At 39.1% G+C, this 19078-nt stretch overlaps 1 protein-coding gene and 1 long non-coding RNA gene across 4 annotated transcripts in view; one reads left to right on the forward strand and one right to left on the reverse strand.

Moving 5' to 3' along the window:
• The window catches only part of LOC148658048 (uncharacterized), a 283796-nt gene that overhangs the window by 118504 nt on the left and 146214 nt on the right, over positions 1 to 19078 (reverse strand). The window lies entirely within an intron of this gene.
• The window catches only part of cblb (Cbl proto-oncogene B, E3 ubiquitin protein ligase), a 77701-nt gene that overhangs the window by 23352 nt on the left and 35271 nt on the right, over positions 1 to 19078 (forward strand). For all 3 annotated transcript variants that reach the window (XM_088638945.1, XM_088638946.1, XM_088638947.1), the window contains one exon: positions 14564 to 14710. In XM_088638945.1, the coding sequence (XP_088495071.1) occupies positions 14564 to 14710 (147 nt within the window). The remainder of the gene's footprint in view (positions 1 to 14563; positions 14711 to 19078) is intronic.

Consider the following 19078-nt stretch of genomic DNA (forward strand, 5'->3'; position numbering starts at 1 on the left):
TATCCTTCTGTCATCCATGCATTTAGTTTTTTTTATCAATTGGGGAATGACTGTCAAACTTAAAAGCCTAATTATCTGCCTACTTAAAGAGCACATGTCCCATAGTGTCTAAGTTAGTAGTAGTTCTGTAGGACAGACCGGCATAGAGATACATTTTTCAGGAAAAAAACATTCATAGAAAATTTAAATTATTGTAGCACAGGATTAGTCATTAGCAGTTGCTGGGTTTCCTTGCAAAAGGTTGATAATTAGTCACATAAATCTTTCGTTCACCCCTTTTGAATTCAGACTCTACACAGTGTGTTGGTTATGTTTGTGTTTTTTTTCGTACATTTTTGGTGTGGTCAAACTGGGAACGAAAACACAGAGCTGGGTTTTTTGGCCTCGGTACATGTCAATGTTTTATACTTCCTGAGCAATTCTTATTTTATGGGTTTTTTTCTGGGTGGCCCTGGCAAGATGGTAGTGAGTCAGACTGCAGTCCAAATGCAATTTTGTCACTAATACACTAGCAGCTGTAGTCTTTGCCAGTTACTGTCATGTTCATCACAGGGAGAGAGAAAAAGGGAATGTTATACTACAGATTTTATACCTTTCAACTACCCGTTGCCTTTTGAGTGATTGTATTAAGAGTTACTTTTTATATATTATGTGTGAAAATGTAGATGCATATCTTAAAAGTATTGTATTTTAAATTGTACACCAATTGCTATGCCTGTGTTTGAGAAGACAATTGCAAGTTGGAGGAGTCCCTAGGGGTTTCTGAAGGTTTTGACTTCACAGCTTTCCATGTATTGTTTTATATGTTTGAGGCCATTTTCTTTCATTGCAGTGTTCTTAATCTTTTTTTTGGGGGGGTCCCAAAGACAGATGTAATGTAGCACAGGAACATGACTGTTCCCTGAGACCGATGATCAAACTGTGGCACAAAAGAATAAAGCACATTATCATTCATCGCTGGGACATGTCTCAGGTCTGAAGGAATGTTTGTGCACAGTTCAGCTGCGTAAAATGTGTTTTCCAGAAGAGAATCAGTGGGCCTACACCTCTGTGCTTTGAAATCAAGCAGAACCCAAATCTTCTAAGCTTTCCAAAATGAGAGTTATTGTGGAGCCACTTGATAAATGGTTCCTACGGAGTGTGCCCAGAAAAACCATTGTTGTTCTGGAAGCTTGAAATCATCAACAATGCAAGAGAATGCTTTTAAATTGTTTTCATAAGGAAGCACTCTGTGAAAGCTGTAAATCAGCATTTTTTTGTTACAATTCTCCCTTATTTTTTCCTTTGTCCAAATACGTCTAGGCCAGTATGATAACCTAAACCTCTATCGGTTTACTATGAACAAACACTTCACACTTACAAAGCAGCATTGTTCAACACCAGTTGGTTTTGTGCACTAACCATGGACAGGTGAACTCTGAACATTGGTCACAAGACTGCATGACTGTGGACACTGCGAGGAGTGACAGCCTGTAGCTGTCAGATGTCAGAACACTGACCACATGACCCTTTTCTCTGGAATGTTCATAAAGCCAGGACTCTCAAGAATGCTGGAGGAATAACAGTGTTTTATGCCGTGCCTGTAAGCTCTGCCAGGTTTCTCCAGTCAAAGTGCTGTGAATTATGGAGGGCCTCTGGACCATCACACTTTCTGTAATAACCAAGCAAACTAACAAAATGGGGGTAACGTGGTTTCCTGACAGACACTCCTAAACAGTCTTTTTAGGCATGCCACATTTGAAGTGATAGCAAATCACTTCTTGGAGCAAATAACTTTTGATTCATGTCCTTAGGGAGTCCCGACACCAGAGTTTTTTTTTTTTCGGGGCTGTTTTTCATTCATGTTTCTTTTTTGTTTCAACCTATTGTATACAAATGTTCTGACTGGGCTCATTATTAAATATTTGTTTTTGCACCTTAAATATTTCAGTGCTATCTTGTTTGGTAGCCTTTTAAAATTAAAATTCTAAAGTTGGTGCTGTTCTTCACTCTCCTTTCCTTAAACACCTTTGTGGCAATGTGCATCGCATGCCACCAAACGTTTTAAGGCAGATTCCCGTTGGAGACGTTATTTCTTTCTGGTTCATAATTTGTCTTTGCTGATTGTTTGCTTAAATGAAATTCGAGGAAAATGGATGGAAGCATGAACTGTATCTTCAGCTAGCGATTTGTTTCAGTCCATTTAGAAACAGCCCTGCCTCTTGAGTGGGACGGAGCTACTGAATGATGTGGGCCATGTTAATGAAGTTGTGGTCTGAATCTCCGTTTTGAAATGAGATCCCATGCCAAAGCTGGTTTGGGCAAGGTCTGTTAGGAAATTAATGGAGTTCAAATTCATTAGTTCTTGTTGGCATGCCCACATCGTTCCTTGTGAACAGCTGATGTTGGTTTTCAACATGCTGTGAATACATTGCTCGGCCTGTGATTCACATTAATCACTGAAAGAAAGGAATTAGACTTCTATTGAATAAAAAGCTAATATTGATGCAAATGGTTGTATTCTGTCAGAGTATGCATGTTGTTACATTTAACCTCTTATCTGTTATTGTTTTAAAAATGATGCAATGGATTTTTGATGTGATTTGAATCTCTGGTTATCAAGTGTAGTTCTTAGGAATTGTAACTCTTCGAATTTTTTAGTTATTTTAAAACAAAAAGCAGACATTTGTTTGAAAGAGGAGACACATCTCGGATTTGCTCTTACAATTGGGCAGAAAAAAGCATGCACAAAGCAAACCAGTACATGGAGAAAACGAACAATTTCCAATTCAAATCGGCATTTTCTTTACACAATCACAACTGGCAGACTGCATGCATCTCGCCTTTTAACATCCCTTCTGGATTGTGGGGGTGGGGGGCGGCGGGTGGGGGTCCAGGCAGGACATATGTGAGAAATGGTCTTGCTCATCCCCTCTCATTTCGGTGTGGGCCCACAGAGGCAGGTCAGGGGTGCCGGAGTATGTTATCTCCACCCCGGGAGCAGCTGTCCTGGCTCGGGTCTGGATGCGTGCTTCACACAGCCAGTGTTTCATTTGGCTTTAAATGGCCTCCCACTGGGATCTTAACAGGCAGGACAGCTCAAGCTAGTCTTGTATGGAGGAGCGCAGCTGGGGAAAGAGACCCCTCCTATGGTGTTTGCGTCCTGTTTATAAGGGGGTGCTGTAATGGTTTTAAAAACATTTAATTTCTTATGTTTAATTAATTCTATTGACACCTCATTCTCAATCAAATGTAGATAATGAGTTGTCAAATTCTGTCTTCTGTTACTTTGTTGAAACATTTTGCAGTGTCCCACTGTTCGTGTAAGTGTAAAATAATTGACAGAATGTCCTTTTCACGGGTGAATTAATTAAGTTTACGGTATCACACGTTTGTGGTTCCAGCTCTTGAACACTACAAAATTTCACCCTCCGACAAACGTGGGTAAAGGCAAAACGAGTAAAATTTCACGATGCGATCTGCAATTTAAAAAATGCCTACAAAATAGATATGCGTCTTTTAAATGTGTGCAGTCTTGTATCGAACTCAGTGAGGTTTTAAACAAGAAGTCATGCTATAACAGTCACCCTTAAACTATACTGTAAGGAGAAGCACAAATGAGCTTTTAGTATTGTCTTCTTCTAGCTTTTGAATCTCTCAAATATGTGATATTTTATGTGACTTGTGTGGGTGGCCAATTTTGTCAGGCGTGTGATATTAAAGTATTCGGCGCTGATGAACTACCATTACTGTTACTCATATCGCAATAAATGTGGGTGCTTATAGACTGTGTAATCCTTGAACATCGCTAACTAGCATTTCTTGTTTTAATCAGATGAATCTTTCTTGGTTGAGGATTGTTGAATAAAATCAAGGAATCCAGGTAAATATTTGTGAACATGATTCTGCCAACAAGTACTTGGATCTTCTGTGGCTATTCAGATAATTAGACCAGTGAAGCATTTCTTATTTGTTCACTCTGGGTGATCTGTGGAAATTAATCATGTTTAAATCACTGGTAGTAATACAAAGCACAAACACGATATGTGAGTCTATTGGGTACAAAGAAGCTTGGATTCCTTTCTTTTGCTGTTCTCTGAAAGCTCTCAACATGGCTTAGCATATTTGATAGAGAATTGTTGGGGAAACATTTGATCATTAGATTGTATCTTAGAGTGGGTCAATATGCACATGGGGGGGAAATATATTCTCACTGCATTTGCATATTAGTTGCAAGTGGGCTACATTGTGCAGACTAATTATTAATCAGTCCTTTGACATTTGACGCATTATTATTTTTTTTCTCTGACGACGCCCGAACAAATCCTTAAAGGTCATAGCTGTATGCAGCAATGTTAGTTTTTCAGAAACTATGAAGAAATCTTTGTTCTTGGGTATTCCTTCATGCCGTCCCGCAGTACTATTTAAAAGCAACGTCGCAAGAGCAGTAGTGGGGCCCTTGTGAGAAAAGTCCCACCCATGAAATCTTGGGGTTTGATTTTAGAGCTGGCTCGATGAATGAGTTTGAATGATATAATTGCTTCCCTGTTTATATTGAAGTGATTTGCAGCACCCATCTGAAATACAGGAAAGCGTTTTGTTTTGTAGGGCATGTTGTCTTGTTTTTTCTTTCTATTGTGTCGTTATTGTGTGTTTCTATTGTATCGTTAGGTCTGACCTTTGGTGACATTTGCACATAAAGGTTTGAGGAGAAAATATCTGCTGATAGTCCTGTTAACAGAAAGTTGTTGAAGGGGGGGGGGGGTATGAGGCTTATATGGCCTATTAGAACACCACAGGGGGGGAGTGGGTGATTGAACTGCGCAATTGATTGAGCGACAGATGGACCTGAATTCCCAGTGAAAGGAACAGACTCTTTTGGATTTTTGTCCTCAAAATGACAAAATGCGATTTTAGAACTTTCGTAGAAGATGCAGAAAGTTGTTTTTATTCCTAACCCATTTTCTCTTGAGAATGTCTCTGAAATATTTTTGAAAAACCTTCGCCGTGCTTGCTAGCTTGATATTTGCATACTGTAATGTATAGTTTTTTTTTTTTGTAAATCAGAAATTGATAAAACAGTTTGGCTGCTCAGCTGCATGGTTTTTTTTTCTCACCTTCTACACTTCCCCAGTACCACAGCTGTCTTATGAAGAAATAATCCTTTTTAATTTTTTTAATGAAGTCTGCCGAGAGCTGCTTGCTCAGTTTTTAAAAGACAACTATGTGATGAAAGTTGTGTGTTTGTGGATATTCCCCCCCTCTGCACCTGGTAAAGTATATGGACATTAAAACAAATTACATTAATGGGAAAACAGTCCACTGGTTTTATACTCCAGTAATCTTTTGCACTTAAGTATCGTATGACTTACACAATATTATTCAATATAAATTGTTGCATATAATGTTTGTAAGTCACTTGTTATTAGTTTGAATGTGTAAAAGCAGGACATTTTGCCATATAAATATGAACAACAAATCAGCAATTGTATTGGCCATAGTTGATGTCTGCTTTCTGTTTTAACTGGCCATATGACCGTGTCATCTGCGATTGTGTTTGCTCATGAATACATTAGATACCTCATGGTATTACAACATGAAAAAGTAGATGCTAACTGTCACATTGGTGATAAATGTCTTATATTTCAGTGTTGTAAGCCGGCATGGAGCAGACTGTCAGAGTGACTCATATCTTTAAAACTGACTTGTACTATATTAACTGTCCATTATCCTACCTTTATTTGTTTGTTATTCAATTTTAAGGAACCCTTAACCAGTGGCTCGTTATGTCATAAACTTAATTTAGTGTCATTGAGTTACATTTAAGAGGTGCATCTCTGACAGCACAAAGGACTGAGTGCATTGATTTCTGTAATACAATCTAATGAATTTTTCTTGTGCCAAGTCTCATTAAAGATGGCGTAATGTACACACGTACAGAAAGGATATGGTGAGCTAAAAATGAGCGATTTCATACTGAACGGCACACTCCCTAAACTGCTTTAATTTCTCATTCAGTCACAGAGGACAGCATAATTTTTGCTCTTCTGTAAATAATTTGAAAAAATCAAATTTTCTGAATAATTTATGGTAGTTAAAAATGAAAGTGAAAAGGAGGCTGCTAGTTAGAATGTCTTTAGTCTTTGTTGTAGTCTTTAGGGCTATGGAAAAAAACCCAGCCCCAGCAGCAATTAAAACAGCAGAAACTGAAACGTTCTTTTCTTCCCCATTAGACAGAAATTCTGGAGATATTATTTTAAGGCAATTTTTATTGAAAATGCTTCCATAACCATGGGGATCACCTCTGACAATGAGTTGGTAACTTGTATTGCTTTAAAGGGAAAGACAAAAAATCTATTGTCTTGGAGAACCTGCAGAATTATCAAAATGGAGGATTTAAATGATGTGTGCTTTGTCAGCCATCAGTTGTCAGACCTTTTAATTGAAAAAGACAAGTCCTTTTTTTCTATAGTCTATGCTTCTTAAGGGTTCTGGAACTGATGTTTAAATCCTGTGAATCACTATAGTATGCAGTCCTGACTGATGGTTCTGCTATGGCAACTTAATGTTAAAACAACATAATGTGTTATTCCTTGTGTGTCATCGATTATCTTAAGCTTACTGACCACAGTAGGGTCAGTAGCTAAGTTATTGGAGTCTAGACTTTTCCTGTTATGGGCGTTTAAAGTCTACGAACATGTGCTGTTAACGTGCAGCCACAAAGCATGCCAGCTGAAACGGTGTACGAAAAGCAACTCTTACATACGTTGTGTGAAACTGTTGGTGCAGGCAAAAAAAAAGCCTTTTGAAAATGTTCAGTATTTGTCTAATGCCCGCCCGTCATGGTACTGACGACTGACGACGACCTTCTTAGAAAGAAAGGGCTTTCTGTTTTTTTTTTTCACTCCTCCAAGTCAAGGAGTATAAACAGGTAAGAAAACGGAATTAGGTTTTGAGTTCTGAGTTTTAAGCACCACAGGTGCCAGGAAACAATGAGAATGTAATGTAGGCTGTTGAACAGAACTAAAACTCAATGTGTTTGAGGTGACAAACCTCAAACTTTTCAATTCCTCAGGTACTGTTGGTGACTGTTACCTTATTAGCAGATAAAGACCGTTTAAAAAGAACAAAGCAAAGTGAATTGCTGTACTATTCTGTTCTCTCCTAATTCCATAATTTTGTGCTAAAGTTTTGTTTTTTACTGGTCTAATGAGCCCTAAAGACACTACTCTCACAGACTTCACTACAGAATTCTCAACAGGGCTAGAAGTTATTTGAAGTCAGGAACAATGCTCAGTGCATATTTAGTTTTTCTTTTAAAGGACAGGCAGAGTCCTTTAAAAGCCAAAGTAGAGGCACTGTACTGAGTTCAACATAATTAATTTAGATCAATCAGTAGTGACTTGGCTTCACAGACTTGGAGTCCATCCTTGTTATATTCATTTTCTGCTTGAAAATGAAATCCCTTGACTTGGAATGGCTACTCTTTTGTGTATTGTCATGAATTATTTAGAATTTCAACGTATAATGTCATTGAAGTACTTTTAATCCATTTCAGCCTACAATGAATATACTAGAGTGTTTTGGCACACTGCAGCACTCTGATATTTCATTAATCAACATAAAGCTGTGCTGGTCTTGACTTAAGCTGCTGGTAAGCTTTTTATTTATGTTTGCAAGTATTATATCTTGAGTAGGGTGAGGAGGGAGTAGATGTAGGCGAGACCATAAAAATAGTGCTGATTTTTTTTTTCTGCCTTTGTGTTTTAGGCTGATTGTAGATTAATAACAAGAAGTTAAAAAAGGAAATGTGCAGTTTACGCTTTACAGTTTAAGGGAGAAAAGAAAATTAAAAATGTCATCTTGTTATGGGGAGGCTTTGTCCTCGGTGATTTCTTTCTCGGCTGAGAGGACACCGCAAACTCTGGTGGGTCAACTCTCTCTCCAGGTCACAGAGTATTGCTGCAGTCTTTTATCCCACAGGCGCTGCTTTAAAAGGCCTGGCCATTAATTAGATCAATAAGCAGAGGTTCCTGGGGCGGTGTGAATCTCCTCTGTAATCACGGGGCTGTGTGTGATGACCCTTTGCTAAAGTGCTGTTCCACAGCAGCTCATAACCACTGGTAATAAATGCACTAGGAACTGAGCTGATCATTCCTCTGGTACAGGGCATCAAAGAGAAACCCAGCCTCCAGCCTTCTAGCAGGAATGATATGGCCTGCAATTTTAGCCATGAACACCTGTTAGGTGCTGCATCTACCTTTAACCTTAAAAAGGATGAGAGGGGAGCCATTCATCCTTAAGAGCCTGATTCCGTCTTTTTTTCCACAGCTGTCCAGGTTGTTTAATGGAACAACTAAACATGCTGTTTATTTGGACAAACCTTCAGCTTCAAAACCATGCCTGTGACTTAGCTTACGGTCGAAATCTTGAGGGAGTCTAAATTGCTGAGCTGGTGGAAATTGAAGAGATGCTTTTTTTTTTTTTTTTCTACGTTCAGATCAATGTAACTTCCAGGCATCTTAATACTTCTGGTTTCCGAGCAGGGGCTCAGGTATCGGAGCGATACGAATGCTCTCTGCTCCATTTCGCGTCCTGAGAGTGAGACTTTTGGGATTCTTGCCATGTAGGCCAGGAGGAGTGCAATTTTCTGCTGTCTCGCCGTCTCTCCTGTGGCTCGAGAATGAAAAGGCCATCACATGTTGCCAGCTCAAACCACAGATGGAGCAGTAGTTTCTCTATTCTGTATGCTGAGGCTGATGTACAGCAGCAACAATTATTAAAACGGGTAAAAGTTGACAATGCAATAATAACTGTATGTTTCCGTTTAATCTTTCCTAACTTCATCCGTCCCCCCACCCCCCACCTCGTGTCTTGTGTCAGTCATACATTAGGTCTGTGCCAGAGAAAGGCGTTTTTGACATTTGTTGATTGAGCATACAATCATACTGACTAGATGGAACATTTTAGGTACTGAGATCGTTCAGAGTCCGAAGCTGTAGTTGAAACGTTTAAAATGCACACCAGAAAAGAAATTTGTGAACCTGATTTTTACAGAATTGTTCAGAGAAAGCTTTCCACACTTGTTGTAATCAGGAGGGGCAGAAGCAAAACTTATGATACTGTCTTTTTCATGTATTTTTAAAGTCAACTGATAAATTCCCTTTAATTCTTCAGAAATTACTCCTTCAAGGTTACTATGTGGCATGTAATGAGGGATGCTGTACTCCCTGTTTCCATTAATATTTAGTTTTTTTTTTATTAAAGAAGACCCCAAAGAACACTGACACGGCAGTTAGTACAGCCCAGGGAAAAGGCGCAGATTGCAGAATTTCTAGTAGTGCTTGAGTTTGGCTCACTGGCATCTTGTTATACAGTGAAGGAGAATTTCTCTGTGTTTTGTGGAGTATGGATGACAAAGACATTGACCCACGTTACTAATTGGTACGCTTCGTGGTAGCCAGTCAGGGGGTGGCGTAATGTGTCCAGGCTTTCTGGTGCTTCTTCTCAATCAGCCCCCGAGCACTTTGAGTTAAACTCTCTCCGTTTATGGCAGTGTAAGAGTACTGTACTGAACACTTGCTCCCCCAATCTCTTAGCCTGGAGTGTCACATGTAACTTGACATTTATTTGAAAGCTGTTAATAGGCTTGTAATTTCCTGTTTAGGTTTTATTTACAACAACAAGACCCAAACGGCATCGGAAGGTTTCTGCTTCGTACTTTTCAAGGTGATTTTTGTTTCCTTTGTCTAAAAGGAAACAGCAGCCAAGACCTTTTTTTACATTTTTTTTTTTGCATAACCAAAACTTTTTACTTTTGCCTGTTGCCATTTCGTTCTGCGTCTGCTTTTGCCATTGGTTTTACACAATCACTGCAGGCCTTGTTGTCTTTAAGTAATTTTATTTAAATGTTGGGAAGCTTTCAGAAAACTAGGCTGGGAGGGTTTTAACAGTGCTTTGTTCTGTGCTCTGTGGAGGTTCAAGTTCTTAGGGAGTGTTCCTCAACTACCCTGTAGCGACCATTCAGCGCTGTAGAGTCATTAGAACTTCAGGCACCAGTGGTCTTTTAGCATCCTCTCTGAATGGCAAATGATATTTTTAAAAAGAAGCAGGGCTTGGTTATCTCTAAAGAGGATGGGGCTCTTGAACCAGCTGTGTTTACGCACCAGAAAGCCTTCTTCCTCATTAGTATATTTTTCTAAACTTCAGCAAAATTTACCTTGCTTTTACAGGGCTTTATTTTCTGTAGCACCTTATGCGTTTTCTGTTATAAGATGGAAGGTTTGTCACTTCATTTCCCCATGGCAGAAGTGAAAGGATTGAAGGCAATCTGTTGTCTGTGCAGGACTAAACTCTTGTGTACCGTGTATGAATCTTAGCACTTGAACAACTGGACATGTTTGTAGCAGGTCCCTGGCGAGAGATTACCTGTTCTCTGTGCTTTGTTGTCATGGCCCGAGTGAAATAGAGGGCAACATATGCATCATAATTTTCTGTCGTTTTCTGCTGCTTCTCATCTTCAAACGGAAATGAGAAGTCATACGTTTCAGCAGAAATCTTCCCTTCTCTTCCTCAAATTGACTTTTTCTTTGAACTCCGTAAAGCTTGCTTTACTGCTGTGTACAGCTCTGTACAGTGTTTTGTTTTGCAGTTCTCGTGTAAGACGATTGCTTGAAAAAGCAGTTGGAGAACAAATAGGTTTTGGAGGAGGGGTGGCTCCTGAGGTACAGAGGTACAGTTGGCTCTAGGTTGTAACTGGCTGAGTATTGCTGCCACCCACACTCACTTGCAACTTGTGTGATCTTTCATTTTAAATACCAAAGTGGACAGCCCAAAGACTGAGTAGGAGGAATGGCTTGTTACTGCAGATTTATTTCTCAGGCCTAGGCTATGACAATACAACGATTTTGCACAGCGTACCGTACAGCTCTTGATGCTATGATAAATTTTCATATGGCAGTCTCCTGTGGGTATTTTAGGAGAGATTTTTGCAGAATATTGTAACCACCCTGGCACGTGCAACAAAAAATAGTCCTTTCACATTAGTATCTAAGGACAAATGCAGACCTGTGTGGGTCTGAATAAGAGCAAGTGTAGGAAAACTGAATGCCTTTTTGCACAGTGATGCAACCGATTCATTGGATTTACGGACAGCACACAATTAGAACAATTTCTGGCCTCATGCTGTCGCATCTAAGTTTGAAAAAAAAAAAAACAGAATTAATAGATCTGTTAAATGATCCGATCACAAATGCATCTGTAACCCCACCGACACGTTATTCACATGGTTTGCTTACTGGCAGCCATGTGGTGAGAGCCCAACATGCTTTGTAGGCAGATTTACCAATTGCAAAGATAACGTCTCTTATAAAACCAAATCAGTCAAAGCACTGAGGAATTTGCATTTTTATTTTTATCTTTAAAAAAAAAAAGAACATGCTCGAGGATTTACTGAAAACGATTAGCTTACTTTTCCTCTTAGGACCTCCGGCACATTTTTGCTGTTTCTCTATAGAGTTGAATTAATCACGTTTGCAGGAGCTTATCTGTTGGGCCCTTATGGCATGAATTTATTGAATTCTCTCTGCTTTCCTACACTGGGCCCTGACATGGGAAAACGTGCAATACAGGACCATATCTGTGCAAGTCCTGCAAAGCAATTGTTCCTGTACAATACTCGATCTTCAACTTCAATAATTTAATCATAACGCCCCAGTAATACTCAATATAAATGCATGACTGACAAGCAGACAAAGTCTGGACTTCTGATTACTAGTATTTTACTTAATCAAGAATTAGTTATAGTACCAGTAGTTTTTTTTAGTAAAATGAACATGGCAGAAATACTTTATCCTCAAAATTACTGAATACAGTTCTTTCCTGTCAGAAATTTGGGATTTGTAATTTGTAAAGTCATTTCTTGGGCAAACTGGATTGTGTAATGCATTGCGATTCACTGGTGTTCTCGAACATAGTGTGTGTTTTCTTTCAGTTTCACTCCAGCATTTTTATTTTTTTGTACCCATTTCACATCCAAATACAAAATGTGAAAATTTACATCCTTGAGTTTTAGTAGCATGTTTAAGAACACATCTGTTAGATCTAATCTGTTGCAAGGATTAGTAGTTTTTGTCTTAGTGAAAGTGCCTGGTTCTTTTTGTTTATTCATGGTGTCCTGTGAGCTATCAATTTTTGCCGTTTTGTAGTGCTTTTCAAAAACTCTCAACTGAGAAAGCTGAATGATAGCATATTTGTTGTTTTTTTGTTTTGTTTTTTGTCAATGCTAAGTGTTGACATACAGTAGTGTTTAAGCACAAGATGTGCATAAAGTTTCTTTTGCATCATGGACTATTAAAAAAGCTTGGTCAGTCTCATTTTATGGCTAGGATTCATTGAAGACATTTTAAGTATAGTAGCTATAAAATGTATTGATGGATTTGTTCATGCCAAAACACTTACACCAAAACCTAATCTATACGATAACAATACTTACCCTGCCAACCTGCTGCTGTATTCCAGCCAGGAGATTTATTCACTGTCCCTGCTATTAATACTTATGAAACTAAGTGACGCTATCTGACGCGGCGCTGTAACTATGACACGGGTACAATGTCTGAATTGGTGTCTGGTGGGATGCATGCGCAAGAATATAATCTTTAATTGTACCTCTACACTGAATCTTCACACCTGGGATGGTTATATTGAACGACAGCCCAGTAAACAGTAAACATTTTTCCCTGATCGGAAGCTGACCTGTTGCAGTCACAAATATATTTCTTGCATGGCTGCCCATTGAAAGAACCCTTCTTTGGTGGTTTAACATATTTGATTGAACTAGCTCAATATGGTGTATGATAATTCCTGGAATTTGAGTTTTATTAACATTGGGTTCATTGACATAGTCGCTGCAGGGCCGTAGTGTAGCCGCGGGGCAGTTAATGCACTTTAAAAAAAACAACTTTTTCCAGCTTTTCTAAAAGCGGAGAAGTTTCGGAAATATCCAGTGATTAATGTCTTAAGTCTTACATTTTTATTTTAATTGACCTGATTATTCTGTCATTGCGTCAGCAGTGTAAAGCAGATTGAGAGCTGTCAGTCCTCTGATAAGCTGGTTATCTGTGCCCTACAGTCAGGGTTTCAGTTCAATCCTAGTCACACACACCTCGGATAAGTCACGCTGCCTAATTGAGTGTCAAAAGCAGCCGTTTACCGAAAGGTTTTACTACAGCGCGTTAATCCCAGAGGCGTCTTTGGGGTGCTAGGATTTAGCATCTCACAAGTACTACAAATCACGAGTCCCTGTTGTACCAAGCACAGCTTGCCAGTTTTTCTTTGGTATTCTCCAAATCTTAAGATTAAGTGTATCAGAGCATGACGATCTGTGATGCTCGAGTACTGGCTTCATCTCCACATGTCTGTTGCCCTCCGGGCGTACAGTACAGCGAGAGCACAGCTGCAGAAGTAACCCCACCAGCCTTATGTTAGCTGGGGCCTGATGTGGTTTTCTATTTGCTTGAAGCATTAGACGGCTTCTCCGTTTCTCTACCTGCCTTCATGGTTAGAAGCATCTTCCTGCTTCAAAGCGCAAACCAGCTGCTTTCTCAGAAAGTATCAGCGTACTGTATTCAGGACTGCCTAGTGTGATCCAGCCTGTGTGTGTGTTAAATGGTCCGTTATGAAACTCTTCAAACTGACTTTACAATGTTGCCGTTATCATTCAGTACCATATGGCAGCAAATCAAATCAAAGTGATTTTTTTTCATTTTTATGTCCCGAAGGAAAGGACTGTACACTTCCTATTTGTGGCACAGTTATCACTGTTGTCTGCTCCTTACGATCAGTTTCTAAACCGGGTCTACTCATAGTGCACCTAATAGCAGACGTCATCCACACCAAGAACCTATTTTGGTTTTTGGCACGAGTTGATCATGTGTAATGTAAATAACCACACATTTTTCGTTTTAACCTTACTGTTCAGATAATCTATCTGATCACAACAATCTGGAGTTGTTTATTTTTGTTCAAAGTGTGCAACGTGTTGTCTTGGTTGAGATGGGTTAGAATTTTATTTTCATTGGAGCAGTGCATAATAGAATGTAATTCCAGTTAAGGTTCAGAAAGATTTAAGAACTGCCTTTACCCTTCATTGATGGTGTAATGCCACCACCCCAACCAGCTGTTTGAATGTGTGGAAATTCTGACTTTTGAGGCCGAGTGTACCAAGGCATAGATGGTAAGCTTCCAAGAAAAGAGAAAAAAAAATCATGGGAGTCTAGGAGCTTAAAATGCTCTAAAGGTCATAATTTAAAAAAATATATATACAGTAGTCATTTTATTTATGAAGTCACAGAGCCGATAAAGAAGAACTTCCTAGTAGGCCTAATGTACAGTCCTTTAGCTTAGGTCTGCATGCTGTGCAGTGAATTTAACTTAACGTGAAGTTAACTTCTTTGCCTGATCAGAGGAGAGGACCTCTGGACCTTCAGGCATAGGGAGTTTTTTGTCAGTCTTGAAGTTGCAGAATTCTTTCTTAATTTATCAAGGCTGGATCTGTATATTAACATGAATTTTGTTTCTCAAACAGGCGGAACCTCACCAAGCTGTCTCTGATCTTCAGTCACATGCTTGCAGAGATTAAAGCCATCTTCCCTGCCGGACAGTTCCAGGGAGACACATTCCGGATCACAAAAGCAGATGCTGCCGAGTTCTGGAAAAGGTTTTTTGGAGAAAAGTATGTCTTTGTTTCTTTTGGTTTTTATGTAGAGTATCCAAAAAAACAATGCACTGTCCTCAGAATTAAATGAAACTTCAGCATTGTTTTCACAATGAAAATTGAACATGTCCAAACAGACCGATGCAGGAATAAAAACCATGCTTTCCTGAATGAACTGGTGGGTTGCAAAGGTTTAGCCTCACCACGGGATTGTATTGTTGAGGATTAAGATTATTTTTATTTGGGAGCTGGGTATTTTGTACGGGGCCATATGCCAGAGAAAGGAAAAGAGTTAAATGACATTGTTCTTCGTATCTGTTCTTAGTAATTTTATCTTAATCGTCTTTCTCTTTTGTGTTATATTGTCAATTCATGGCGACCTTCATATGTGTTATTTAAATACTCTAACCTGCTGGATCATTCATCTTTGTTGCGCCAGTGGTACAATGGGAGTAGTTTTCAGAAGTTATTCTGATATTGGCACTATAGTTTTTGGAAACCAAGCATTTTGAAACTAGAGAGTTTTGTACAATACAAGATCTGTGAATGCGTAGAAACACAGTGATGGGGGGTATTTTATGTAACTTCAAAATCAGTTGCGTTAAACATTTCTGGGCGTATGTCATCGTACATTTTTAGTCCCTAGTTATGCATGGTTTAAGGTCCAGTGTAGTAACAATATTTGTTACTGTGTTGTATCCAGCCTAAAGTTAATGTCTAGGAATAAATGACACGGTAAACCTCGAAAACAGATGCAATCACTTCTGCACTTGTCATTTTTTTCTTTATCATTTGCTGTGTACCTTGCAGCTAAACTGTGTGCTCTAGTGACCATAAATCACAGCAGATGCTGATCTCTGCCTGTCTCAGTTACCGAGAGACCTGCAAGGTTATGTCCAAGTCGCTGTCAATCAGTGTCACGGTACTCTTGGATCCAGTTGAATTACTGTGATGAATGCACAGCGGGTTTCATCCGCCATTCCCTTTTGCGTGATTTAGTTCACAGTGGCTTTAATTAAAAATAAAACAATAAAATCTGAGGTGCTGTTATTTTTCCTTGATTTTCTTTATCATATATTAAAAGTGCAGCTGTTTCTGCTTTTTTTTTTAATGCCATAGTTTGCTGCTAATGAAGTCCAGTTTATAAGGCTTGGAAACATTCATTACCAGAGAGAGCATTTCAGTTGCTGATAATTCACAAAGTGTGTTTTGTTTTAAATATCTGATTCTGGACTTTTTAAGGATAATTTTTGAACAGCCATTAAAATAGGGAAAAGCGCGTTTCCTGGTGTCAGCTTATGTCTTCCTCTCCTCCTCTTTCTAACTTCATTTGTCCACCAATAAAAGTAATTTTCTGGTTTCTCACTAGGCCATTGACTAAGCTATTATATGGCCCTTCATATCGCTGATTCTCCACGTTTTGAAATCCTTTGCAATGTCGGCTTTACCTGCATTTTAATATGCTTTATTAAAAGTTCAGAATATTGGGTGCGGTTAATATTTTAGATGGGCAGCACTGTTAACATGTTTGTGAGAAGAATATGCCCCGTTTATTTGTCGTCTTCGTTTACACTACTTCTTCAAAAGGATGAAAAGCAACATTCTGCTCATATTTTTTTATAGAGATTAATAGGCAGAAAGATGAGTACATTATTCCTGTCAATTAACAAACAAAGCAATCAATGGAACAGGAAAGTGTTGGTTTCTCTATGTTGGAAGCGAGGATGTGTTTAAATTCAGGGATTCTGAATAGTTGGAAAAGTATAACAGAGGGGGTGTTTTTTGTTTTAATGACTTGTGGCTTTTTTGTTAGCTGCTTATTTTTAGGAGTGAGGTAGCCTGGGAATTTTTATTAATATTGGATTATGTCTCTGTAGCAGTCTGTCCTAGTTTGCATGCAAATCAGTTGAACGTTATTGCGCTGTGTTCTACTACTGTATGAATGCAGGAGATAAATCGCATATCCTTGTATTTTTTTTCTGTCAATTAAGAAACCTTGAAAGTGCTTAAATCCCTTTTAAAAGTGGAATGTTTAATTCGTTTCAAATCCCTGCAGATGAAGCGTATCCTAATAGCTAAGAGATCAAATTATTTGAATTCTTAATGCACAAGTATTGCTTCTTTACTCTGCACTGCTATTTTTTTTCTTTCTATGGTGAAGCAGAAACAAAAACGCCCAGAATCTCTCAGCACCTTCTATAATGCAATGGGGGAAAAAACCCCCAAAACATCCAGGCTGCCTCTGGAGATGTCTTTCAATATTGTAAATTATTATAATCCTCCTTCAGCTGAGAGAGGATAGGCTGAAGGTTGCAGTGACCTTTCAAACATACACTGAGGGAACATTCTGCTCTGAGCGTTTCCATTCCATGCCTTCCTATTTTATTAGGTGAGCAGTATAATTCAACATAGAAGTACTTAATAAAAAAGGTACAATTAAAAACAGTGTATTTATCTGAACCCAGCCATAACATTGTGCATTTGAGCTTACAATAAAAACTTTTGTTTTAAATATTTTGTAGTCCTTCTTTGTGCCTTCTTGAAGAAAAACAAGTATTACTGTACTAAGTAGAGAGATGGCACAACGGACTAAACCCTGTTGAAATCAACTGAAGCTTCAGTGGGTCAAGCTGTACATCGGCTTTTTTGCAGTTTTTGCTTTGGGGGCCCAGATGACGTCTGCTTTTTTTAAACTTGGCATGGTACAGAGATGAGAAAGGATGGCTCGGACAGGTAACTTGCTGGACTGAAGGCCAGCTGTCCCACACGAGACTCAAGCAGCTTTGGAAAAGGCAATATTATTAGCAAAGGCTGGGTTTGTTGGTTGTTTCGTGGCTTGAAAGATGCTGCCTGGAGATAATGCCTAGATTTCCTGTGAATTGAGTAATTGCACAGCTGTGTGAAACCGATCAAGCTCATCCTCAAAGTTGAAGGTGAGAAAAAAAAACAAGCAAAGCCAACCTGCAATTCTTCACCTCGCTGGGAGTTTCCAGATCTCACTCATGTCCTACTTTGCTTATGTAAAACAATAGAGATGAACTGTCATTCTTTGCCTCTGCCTTTTATACACACATACTGATGTGGGGATAGATATTTTTTGTTTTGATAAGTGCATCCACAAAACCCTTATGTATTACTTAGAAATGTGTAATTGCGAGGAGTGAAAGACGTTATGTCCCTCGGCGTTACATTACATCTAGAGATGGTGAGGTATAAAATTGTGCTGAAGTTCTGGAAGCGAGGGGAAGAGTTCTGATTTGGTTGGGTAGCTACAGCTGGTACTCTGCACAGGAAGTACAGGAAACAGATATGCATGGGAGCAGCTCTGGTGTCAACAGGGCTCAAAGGCTTTGTGATGCAGAGATTGTGAACCACTTGTGAATCCAATCCATCGAGTATGTGTGCGACTGCAGGATTGTTACCACCAAGGCAGCTCAGTATAACTTTTATATTAAATCCCCACCAAGAGAGAGACTGGTAATGTTTGTTTAAGGTCCGTAGAAGAACAGATTGAATACGTGGGGTGTCGGCAAAAGTTTGAAGAAAATGAATTTGAAATAAAAGTACTGTGAGAGTCAAGGCAAAAAGAATGGTGATGCATTTTATGAAGCCAACTGTTCTATTTCTAGTTCTGATGCAAGCATTTTTAATTAGAGTATCACCTGTTCTTGATGGCTTGGATTAAACATATGCCTAGATTTTGTTATAGCCTGTCTTTTGATGCATTGGCAATGCCTTTAGTTAAAGAAATTGTCAGGGATTTTAACCCCTGTATACAGCTGTACACTGTGCATCTGATTTTCAATTAAGTATCAGAATTTCTTTGGAGCAGGAAGAGTTTATATCTGCGATTCTGCTTATGTTTTCTAATGGTGTCTGTATTCCTCTTTGTGTGACAGTTATATTTATGTTATTGAGGTAGGTTTGAATCGAATAATGGTGTAGCTCTCGCTGATCACAGGCAGCTAATACAGTAGGTAGCCACTTGTGGTCATTGTAGGACAGGGAACAGAGGGGACCATGGTCAACTCCAATCCAGATAGCAGTTTGCTGACTGGGACCAGGATTCTCTAGGCAGTGATGGTCAGTAACCATTTAGCACATGTTTGAACTGTAAATGCCTGCACTAGAGGACTGAGTGACTGCTCTGGTAGAGAAACATCCTACGACACAGTGATAATGCCTTTCCTTTAAAAAAAGTGCTGCTAGTGTGAGTGGGACACCCTACCATGGTAAGGTAGGGACGACCCACACTATTCCCAATTAACAAAGTGGACAAAGTTCGAAAGTGTGTGAATGTCCTTGGATTCTCCAAATTAAATGAAGGTGGCCATCAAAAGTAGAATGTGGTACCCAAAATGCTAGGTGAGAGAGCCAGCGGCGTGT

The sequence above is a fragment of the Lepisosteus platostomus genome, chromosome 7 (assembly GCF_059453375.1).
Source record: "Lepisosteus platostomus isolate fLepPlt1 chromosome 7, fLepPlt1.hap1, whole genome shotgun sequence".
NCBI lineage: Eukaryota > Metazoa > Chordata > Actinopteri > Semionotiformes > Lepisosteidae > Lepisosteus > Lepisosteus platostomus.